A 10,358-nucleotide genomic window follows, 5' to 3' on the forward strand; every position below is an offset into this window, starting at 1 on the left:
GGCCCCCCCCCCGCGCGGCAGAGCCCCCCCACCCGCGGGGGGGTTTTTTTTGCCCCCCCCCCCCCCCCCCCCCCCCCCTTTTTTTTTTTTTTTTTTTAAATGCGCGGTACGTGTCTACGTTCGCCGGAGCACGTATCCGAGCGGCAGCGCGTCTGCTGCGTTTCCGCAGACATCACTGCGCGGACGCGTTACTCACTTGAGATGCTCCTATTTGCTCATGAATAACAGAGACGTAACGTGCCGACGAGGCTGTGTCACTCCGTATAAAAACACCCCACGCAGATAGCGTGAACACTTGTCAGAGCAAACACATCTGGAGAGGATTTCTTTGTTGAAACAAAAGATTTTTTAAAAAAACACTTCACATTAAAGGTAATTAGTCATTTTTATTTAATTACTTTTTATTTATATGCTTTATTTTAAAAGTGTGTTTATAACCTCGTCTTAGGAAAAATACACTATTCAAATTCAATTGTGTAGGCCAGATCACGATATGAGGTTTGCATGACAAAGTTATTGTATTTATTAGCGGTAATAAGAGACAGTTCATACTGCAGTTGCTATGTAAAAAGTTGAAGTTTTCGCGGTGTCATAAACTGGAGGAGCAAAAGAGGAGAGTGAGTGTGGAAGAGAAGGGAGGAGTTTACTGTTAAGTTTGAGAGTCTGACTGCTGAATTAATTCATATTTCAAGTCAGCATCCCTTTTCTTCTGGCGTGTGGTAAAAGCTTTCAGACTAGTTTTCCTCAGAATCGATTTGATATTCAGAAGATGCTGTGGCATTTTGTCTAAAAGTTATTGCACTGAAGGGTCTAAATATTGTTTTTTATATATATATATATATTTATTTGTTTTGATTGTTTCCAGGTTTTCCTGCTGCAGTTTTCCAAGAAGAGCGTGCTGGTTAGGCAGTAGAAACATCCATCCCTGAAGAGTCCCAGAAGTCTTCGTCCTTAAAGGAGCCACGAACAAGATGCAGCAGCTGGACGACGGCGAGGTAAACAAAAAGCCATTCACATGTCACACCAGAACTTAGTGGTGTCCTTTTAACAACTAATTAGCAATAACATTCAAGTTCTGTTGATTTTTTGCCACATTAGCTACATTGTATTGGATGTGAGAGCTTATCAAATTGGGTAACAGAACTCCTGGTTCCAGTGCTGTGGTATTTTTCCACTCAGGAGCTCCGGATGAGAGTTGAGCACTTCAGGACATGACTAAGGATAGAAAAAAGTGTGGCAGGATTCTTAAGGGGCAAGTTGGGACTTGTGTGTCCTTAAGTTTACTGCATTCAATTCAAAAGTAGGATGACATTGTAGAAAATGTGTAGCACAAACAGAACCCTTACACAATATTCTAAAAGTTTTATAATATCGAGTAAAAATGGCGTCATTGCAGTGTGTCATCATATTTGCACCAAAAACCTGAATGAAACTGTGCTGCATGATGCAGGGGCTTTTATTTAAGACCAAAACACTGTAATTATTTCAGCTGATAGTCATTCTGAGGTATTGATTTGTAGTCAATAGAAGTGATTCTTGGACCCCGTTTGATGCAGTCACAAAGCACGTCCAACTCAAGATAGACTTTAACACCAGTTTACTTTGATTTGAGCCTTTTGAGTTGAAAAGTCTTGCTATCTTTTACTGAGTAGAAAGTCTTTAAAAAAAAAAAGTCCATCGTTTAAACATCACTTGACTCAACAAACATTTACTTATCTCAGAAACCAAGCAAGAAGCTTGACGTTGAGAAACACACTGCAGTGTGGAAAACATGTAAAACTGCATTTAGATGTTTTTGAAACTATTTAGAAGAAGAAGAAGAAGAAAAATGAAGAAGATAACTAAAATTTAAGATTTGATTCCAGAAGAGCTTGTCTTTACTTGGTTCTTAACTTTATACCGGTGAACTGCATAGCAGCCACTTGATTCAAATCTTAGTTTTCAATGTGCTTATTGTGCAGGATTATAACAGAATATTAGGGCTGCGCTTGGAAAATAATATGACAAGAATAAAGTCATACTATTACGACTTTATTCTCGTAATGCTACGACTCTGTTCTTGCATTATTATGACTTTATTGTTGTAATTATATATTCTTTTCCTCGTATGGCTCTAATGCATTGTCGTACAGAACATCACCTCTTTGTAATTTGTAGCTTTTTCTCAAGTAACAGAAGTAAGCTGTTCTTAATGGTGGAGCTGTTTTAATTACGTAACTTATTTGAAGAGCTTTAAACCTTAGGAATAGGACATTTTCCTAATGTTTCTACCACATACGTGCAAGATGTTTCTAGCAATGTCCAACAGAGTGAGACGAGACTTGTACAAACAATCTTTTTAAAGTAGCAAATAAAAATGTTGCATTCTTTATAACAAACCACACGTTTTCAAACATTTGTTGTAGTTGGTCTTTTGTAAGCAGTTGCTCCATTTGTGGATGTTGCTTAAAATATTTGCTTCATCTGTGATGGGGAAACTAATTGCAAGATGACATGAATGTGGAAGTTAAGTGTTGCAAAAAAAAAAAAAAAATCAGGACCTATTAAAAGCCACTTGTGGCTTTTAATAGGTCAATTTGTTTTCCAGTGAGTGTAAGAAAATAAATAAATAAATAAATAAATAAATAAATAAATAAATAAATAAATAAATAAATAAAAATAGGACTGTGGGACTTTACAGGGGATTTCCAGTTTTAATGTCTCCAAACAAGAACTAACACAGATCACATAATCATCCCAACTTTTAGTAATATATTGCTGGGCCGTCTTATTCAAATCCTGATAATTTTTTTACTGTAAATCTGAGACGTTGTGCAACATCACATGCTGCGTTGCCAGGCTTCATGACATGCATAAAAACAGACTGATGTACTCTGATGACTGCATGTCTGTGCAACCACCAGCTCTGAGACATGTTGCTACAGCCCCTCATCCAGCCATGGAATGATCATATGACGCTGCCGCTTCTTGCACAAAAGGCCGCTCCCTGTTTTGAGTTGCATGTTGTTCATACCCTGATCATTTTTACTGTGGGTTATTATAAGTCTAACGTTCTCTAGATCATCAGAAATACCGTATCTTACGCGTAATAACATTAACATTTGTTAATCCACGTGAGTTCGCTCTGTTCTGCACCCCAATAGAATAAAATGCATGTGATTTTTTTATGTTTTTGGTTCCCTCACACTTATGTGCCATTATTCTGTCTTGGATCTCTGCGTTTGCGTTTTCAGACCAAAATGCTGTTTCCTCCTTGAAAAGATCTGCAACTCAAACCTGCGAGCAAAGCTGAGCTAAACCATAAAAGCCACTGTCACAAGTTTTCACATCACTTTAATATCTATAATATCAGTGTTTGAAATTTAGGATGTGAGATTTTCTGCTAAAGCTAAAAGCGTCGCCTACTGACATTTTTTTTAATGTTATCGATGTGCAATATGTCATAAAAAAAAAATTCAGGATTTCCTGTTTTTTGCCAGCTCACAGTGACTCAGCTGGAGCTTTACGTTAAGAGGCATCTGATGCAAGCAGCTGCAGACTTACTGCTTCTCCCTTAGAGTTAAAAAAAAACCCTAAAAGATAAATGGCAGACTATGTAAGAACAGGCTGTTTCATTTCTAGAGAGTTTGTCCTGAATAACACGAGGAGTGCACTTTAATGATGACTTATGTAATCTGTGCAGAAAGAGATATGATGAAAGACAGGACAGACCTTTTTGTGCTCATTTTGGTCGGCTTGCTTCTGAAAAGGTTCTTGATCCGAGCATGGGAACCAATTAAACAAAACAATGTACACAGTGAGTTGGCCTTTTTTCAAGTTGTCAGCAGCAGTGGGAACAGAGAGGGAAAAAAATAAAGTATTTCTGTCCGATAATGAGGCTGTTTGGATGGAAAACCGTTTCTATTAGACTCGACCCACTGCCCATGAAGTACTCAGTGATGTAGTAGTTTGAAAGGCATTTGGTTATGCAGTCAGTTTTTAAGTCAAAGTGAAACTTTTTGGAGCTCTGCCTCCACAAAGCATGCTTAAAGTCACGACTTCGTAAATACCTGGATTCGTTTCTGCTTCTCTACATTCTACAATTTTCACTTTTGGCAGCTTTGTAGAGAACTGTGAGAAAGAATTAGCCACGTTACACATTTGTTCTGTCTTACACTTGCATTTTGATTTTATCAAACAAATTCTAAAATCAGACTAACCAGGAAATATAAAGTGCGGTTTTCAAGCACCGTATTTTCCGCACTATAAGGCGCACCAGATTATAAGGCGCACTGTTGGCTTTTGAGGAAATTGAAGGTTTTTCGGTGCGCCTTATAGTGCGGAAAATACGGTAATAGTTTTTTTTTTATCAGGAGAAAAAAATCTACCTCATCATATTTAAAACTGTGATTGTGGTCAGATTACTGCAGATCTGCAGAATCAAGAAATAACTTAAAGGGAACCTGTCAGACAGCATGAAGTATAGACTTAAATATCTCAAAAAGCAACGCATCCCGCTGCAATCTAAAGAAATTCAGCCACAGATACAAACCAAATTTACTCACATCTATCAGTCCAGAAAGGCTTACAAAGCCATTTTTAAGGCTGTGGGACTCCATTGAATCACAGTGAGTGCCATTATCCACAAATGGAGAAGTCATAAAAAAGTGGTGAACCTTTCCAAAACTGTCCAGCTGACCAAAATTACTCCAAGAGTACAGTTGATACTCATCCTAGAGACATCAGATGAACATCTTAAATGTTCTTTGAGCTGATGAGAGAGCTAAACATGGTGTTGGTGCTGTGATGGTCTGGAAATGCTTTGCTTTTTCAGGGCCTGGACAGCTTGCTGTAAATGATAGAAAGATGAATTCTGCTCTCTTCTGGAAAATCCCAAAGGAGAAGAAGATCTTTCAAGATCTTGAGGTTGTGGGCTTAACTTTAAGGTCACTTTGGTTATACCTTCGGGGAATGAAGGTATATCCTCTGCAGGGCTAATAAAAAAAACAAAGTTGAAGGTTTTGGAGTCTGCCATTTAAGCCCCAGATTAAAACTTTATTATAACAGATATTCCTGGGACATTCACAGCAATAAGCAGGGAATTCATCCTCAAAAAGCCTCCAGTTTGGCGGAAGTAAAACGGCTGTGTCGTTGTGTCAGATTGGTCTGGATAGGTGTTTTGTTTTTGCTCCGCTTATGCTTGTCCAACGTTCGTTTGAAGCCCTTAACACATCTGAGTGTGACCAAAAAGAGAGAAAACAGGATGCAAGAGAGCAAATACTTTGTCACAGCACAGTAACCAATTTTTTGTCAGGTGAATTAGCCAGTTATTAAAAGCTGAGCCCACTTTCATTCTTAAACCAGCAGGAGAAAACGTTCACCGAAGGATTTATGCTCTGAGCGCCTGTTTAGCTCCTTTTCTGAGAAATGCCTCCGACCCACAAATCAGAGGACACGTGCGGCGCGCTAAAACCTGCTTTCAGAACTCGGCCTGCAGCTGCTAATGTGCTGATCTGAAAACAAGAGGGAGAGCATTTACAGAAAAGCCTCATTGTGTGTAATTACCAGTGTTCGTGTAAACAACCAGAGCTTTGTTTCTAGCCTGGAACTGGACACATCCAGCATTCAGACCCAGGGAGCCATTTGTACACGAGCTCCATCTGCTTTTATCTGCGCTGGCCTGTCATAACGCTCTGCCTTTTTCTCTCCCAACAGCCCAAGAAGAAGGTGAACCCCTACCTTCTCTTCTGCGTCTCAACAGCAGCGATCGGCTCACTGCAGTTTGGATACAACACAGGAGTCATCAATGCACCTGAGCTGGTGTGTGTCTAGTTATGCACTCATAGTTGTAGTCTCTATTTGGTGTTAGACGTGCAAGCTGGGTCACTGCGACCTAAGTTAAGAACTGTGACACCAAACATGGGCCTCATTTATTTAGCAAACGTGCCCATTTTAGCAGTCCCGAGGTCTAACTCTGCCCCCATGTGGACATCATTAAAATTTCAGTTTGCTTTCAAATGAACATTTTTTTTCCTTTTTATTTTTCTCCAGAAATTACGAGCCTTTTTCGAGAATGTGTCCAGTGAGCGCTACGGAGAGCCCTTTTCTCCAGGATCCATCACCATAGTGTGGAGCTTCGCTGTGGCCGTCTTCAGTGTGGGTGGCATGATCGGGTCGCTCTCTGTCGGAGTCATTGTGAACAAGTTCGGCAGGTGAGCAGATGAGAATATTTGCAGCGTTTTCTATTGTCTTTGTAGCTGCATCTCAATAAATTAGAATATTATCAAAAAGTTAATTTGTTTTATAGATTTTATTTTTTGATTAGATATCAGTACTTATTTTATTTTAGATGATAATGACACAGATTATAAAAAACCCAGTTTCATTAGATCAGAAAACAGGAATGTCACTTACATAAAAACAATAAAAAATGGTGTGTAAATACAACGGCTGAAAGTGTTGTACCCAAGTATAGTATATCACTAGGAAGTTTAGTAAAGGGAAAAAAATGGTAGAAAAAGTTATAGAGGAAACAGGAATTCACATGGCTAGGAGCCAAATGACTGGTCTGTTGTTAAGTGGTTCAAATTATTTTTTCAGAAGAAAGTAAACTTTGAATTTAAATAAGAACTTAAAGTCCTGGAGTTTGGAGGAACATCAGAAAGGCACAACAACTAAGTACTGAGCCCATACACTGTGAAGTATATAAACACTCATTTTTGTTGTGTGTTTATCTTAATGGTATTTGAATCTGTGTTTTCATTGGCTGTAAGTCATTACAAGCTAAATGAACAGAATAAAACACTTGAAAATATCTCTCCGTCTGTGGAACAAAATCAGAATGGGTTTTTCTTTCTTCAAGTTGAGTAACTGAAACAGATAAACCTTTTGATAACATTCGGATTTATTGCAATGCACCTGGAGTTCAACAAGATATCCAGTTGCTTTCATAAATTCTTATCCAGATGTGTTTGTCTCCGTTTCTTTGTCCAATAACCAGGCGAAAATCGATGCTGCTTTCGAACGTCCTGGCTCTGTTGGGCGGTGGTCTGATGGGACTGTCATCTCTCTGTCGCTCCTTTGAGCTGATCATCATTGGTCGATTGATCATAGGTGTTTTCTGCGGTCTCTGCACTGGTCTGACCCCGATGTACCTGGGCGAAATCTCCCCAACCGCCCTGCGAGGAGCCTTTGGCACCCTGCACCAGCTGGGTGTTGTTGTTGGAATCCTTGTGGCGCAGGTATGCTCGTTTCCTTACTTTAATCGTTTTTTTTTTTTTAGCTTTTGATCTTTGTTGCACACTTTTGTAACTTAATAGGAAGACAATGAATTGAAAAAAGTATTTATACCCTTTGAACTATTTCATTTTCTTTTTTCATGTTACAACCACAAACGGTGTATTTTAATTTTAATGGCATTTCATGTGGCAGACCAACTAAAAGTGGTCAAAAAATGCATTAAGCTAACGTGTATAAATGAATAACTTGAATTCATTTTAGTCCGATTTATGTGCTTCACTTCTTCCTCTTTATGTCTCAGATCTTCGGCCTGGAGGCTGCTTTGGGATCAGACCGTCTGTGGCCTTTGCTGCTCGCTCTGACCATCCTGCCGGCCCTGGTGCAGAGCGCCATGCTCCCTTTCTGCCCTGAAAGTCCTCGCTACCTCCTCATCGTCCTCAACGAGGAGGATGAGGCCAGGAAAGGTTTGTTTTTTTTTTTCCCTCTGGCGTTGTCTTTGACACTTTTGAAACGACACCTGCCTCCTCCTTTCACTCTGTGTCTACACCCGCTGATTTCATCTGCTTCTTGCCGCAGCCCTTGAGCGTCTGCGCGGCACCAATGACGTGAACGACGACATTAAGGAGATGAAGGAGGAGGGCATGAAGATGGCTATGGAGAAGAAAGTGTCTATACCCGAACTCTTCCGCTCACCAAAATACCGCCAGCCGATCATCATCGCCATCGTCCTGCAGCTCTCCCAGCAGCTGTCTGGCATCAACGCTGTGAGTGTACACCGCATGCCGCATGCGCCTCAGCGTAGATCTGTAAACTCGAGCGGGAAAGCTCACTCAGCTTGACTTGAACCTTTTTTTTTTTTTTTTGACAAACACACACCGAGAGACGCCTCCTGGGACTGTTTGAGTGGAGTCCCGTAAAGTGATTTATTAAAGGTTTTGACAGCAGGGTCACTCAACGAGGCCGTCTAGCTTCATCAGTAGCTGTCATGTCTGTCATGACATTCCCCGTGCAGCCACAGTGATCCCAACGTTGATCGAACTCCAACAAACACATTAACTTCATTGGCCTTGTGTCGACAAGCAGCTTATTCTCTTAACCGCATCCGTGTGAAAGCGTTGCTACAGCTGAACACATCCATATTTTCCTAAAAACAATTAATCAGACTAAAATATCTGGACTTGAATCAGGAGTATTAACACCTCTAAGTCCCTTGTAGCATTACAAAACGTTTCTAATCTTCACTTTTACTTCTAATGAAGCTTGTTTTTAGCTGCAAGCAACAGGAAACTGAAATCCCTGGTGGGACTCCCTGCAGGACATAATGGACTGTTTAGCCTCTGAAAAAACAGTCGCTCCCTCAGGAGCACGAAAGCCCCCCAAAAAACACGACGACTTACTGTGTTGCTTGAAAGCTTAGTGAACACTTAAACTGTACTTCTGCATAATTAATAAATCAGAATTGTCGACTGCTCCTCAGCCTCTAAGTAAGGGTAAAACATAAAACAAAATCGAGAGATGAACTTGATATTTTGTTGTAAAAACTGTATAAATTGATTTTAAATCCCTTAAAAAAAAAAAATGAAACTTTTTATTCGTCTTTTCAGTACAGATGTTGATAACAGTCTTCTGGAACTTCTTCGTAGTAATATTCAGTTTTTCTGAAGGATAAACATGACATGATACAGAAACCAAGACAAGAGAACGTGTTTAATAGGTGAGACAGATGTGTGTTGATCTTCATAAATATGTCCGCAGCGACAGAGCAAAATCAAAAAAAAAAAAAAAAAAAAAAGTTAAAGTAAGTTGAACTGTGACAAGCAAGATTGGTGGAGACTCTGCATTTATGCTAAGAGCTTAAAATCTCCAAAGCTCAGTGACAGAAGATGAACAACAGAGGAAGAGTTCCTTAAATGAGCACGTTTTATTGATTTAAATAACCACTCCTCGATAATGACGACCGTTTTCTTTTCCAGGTTTTCTACTACTCGACAGGCATATTTAAAACTGCTGGTGTCCCTCAGCCCATCTATGCCACCATCGGCGCCGGCTTCGTCAACACTGTCTTCACCGTCGTCTCTGTAAGTGTCCGTGTTGTCCTGATTCGGTTCTCGTTTCCCGTTTGCTGACCGCTGATCGACCCGTCTTGCTCCCTGCACTCCAGCTGTTCCTCGTCGAGCGGGCCGGAAGAAGGACGCTGCACCTGGTTGGACTGGCAGGAATGGCGGTCTCTGCCCTGCTCATGACCATCTTCCTGTCCTTAGTGGTGAGCCAGACACACAATGAGTCAGTTTATTGTTAGGCTTCATGTTAAATGCGTTTTATCTAAGCTGCTGTCCTCTCACCATGCAGAAAAGCAACCAGGTTATGAGTTACCTGGCTATCGTGGCTGTGTTCACCTTTGTCGCCAGCTTCGAGATGGGTCCGGGTCCCATCCCTTGGTTCATCGTTGCTGAGCTCTTCTCTCAGGGGCCTCGACCTGCAGCCATGGCCGTTTCTGGTTGCTCCAACTGGACGGCCAACTTCTTGGTGGGGCTGGGATTTCCTCTACTGGAGGTATTTATCCGCATACCAGCAGTAGACTATTTCTCACACGGTGCCTTATGACCATGATTATTGCCTTGAATTTATTTTCACACATTTTGTCAGATTACAACCGCAAACCTGCACGTATTTCATTGTTAAATTCTCAAGAAGAACCAAGACAAAGTTACATGTGAAGATAAGTGGAAGGAAAATAACTCTTGGTTTTCAAAATGTTCATACACGAAAACCTAAAAGGTGTGTTGCACTCGGACCTTTTTACTCTAATTACATCCAACACCTTCAGAAGTAGTTGCACACTGCCTGTGTCCGTGGCGACTGTGCACGTAGTAATCCAGCCTGGCATGAAGAAAGCCATGAAATAAAGCCATAAAAAGTCTCAGGAATTATGTGAAGGAAAGCGCTTCAGTTAGACAAGACCAAGACTGAACCTTCTGACTCACTCGCAAAGTGCTATTGTTGAGATAAACTGACTGTGCTCGTGAACCTGCACACGGCATCCTCATTGTGACACACGGTAGTGGCAGCGTCATGCTGTGGGGATGCTTCACATACAGGAGCTGTTCAGACAGGAAGAGGGATGGAGTCCAACACGGGGG

General features: G+C 40.8%; 1 protein-coding gene across 2 annotated transcripts in view; it reads left to right on the plus strand.

The window, feature by feature from the left end:
- The window catches only part of slc2a3b (solute carrier family 2 member 3b), a 20,784-nt gene that overhangs the window by 5,192 nt on the left and 5,234 nt on the right, over nt 1-10,358 (plus strand). The window contains exons 1-10 of one of the 2 annotated variants that reach the window (XM_015040764.1): nt 140-372; nt 866-995; nt 5,695-5,799; nt 6,031-6,191; nt 6,980-7,220; nt 7,520-7,682; nt 7,795-7,982; nt 9,192-9,296; nt 9,380-9,481; nt 9,568-9,771. In XM_015040764.1, coding sequence (XP_014896250.1) covers nt 972-995; nt 5,695-5,799; nt 6,031-6,191; nt 6,980-7,220; nt 7,520-7,682; nt 7,795-7,982; nt 9,192-9,296; nt 9,380-9,481; nt 9,568-9,771 — 1,293 coding nt within the window. In that variant the 5' untranslated portion in view covers nt 140-372; nt 866-971. Of the gene's footprint in view, nt 1-139; nt 373-865; nt 996-5,694; nt 5,800-6,030; nt 6,192-6,979; nt 7,221-7,519; nt 7,683-7,794; nt 7,983-9,191; nt 9,297-9,379; nt 9,482-9,567; nt 9,772-10,358 lie in introns of those variants that run through there. The other variant, XM_015040763.1, reaches the window with a different exon arrangement.

Source organism: Poecilia latipinna, unplaced genomic scaffold, assembly GCF_001443285.1.
Source record: "Poecilia latipinna isolate Pla-1442-1.1 unplaced genomic scaffold, P_latipinna-1.0 Scaffold526, whole genome shotgun sequence".
Lineage (NCBI taxonomy): Eukaryota > Metazoa > Chordata > Actinopteri > Cyprinodontiformes > Poeciliidae > Poecilia > Poecilia latipinna.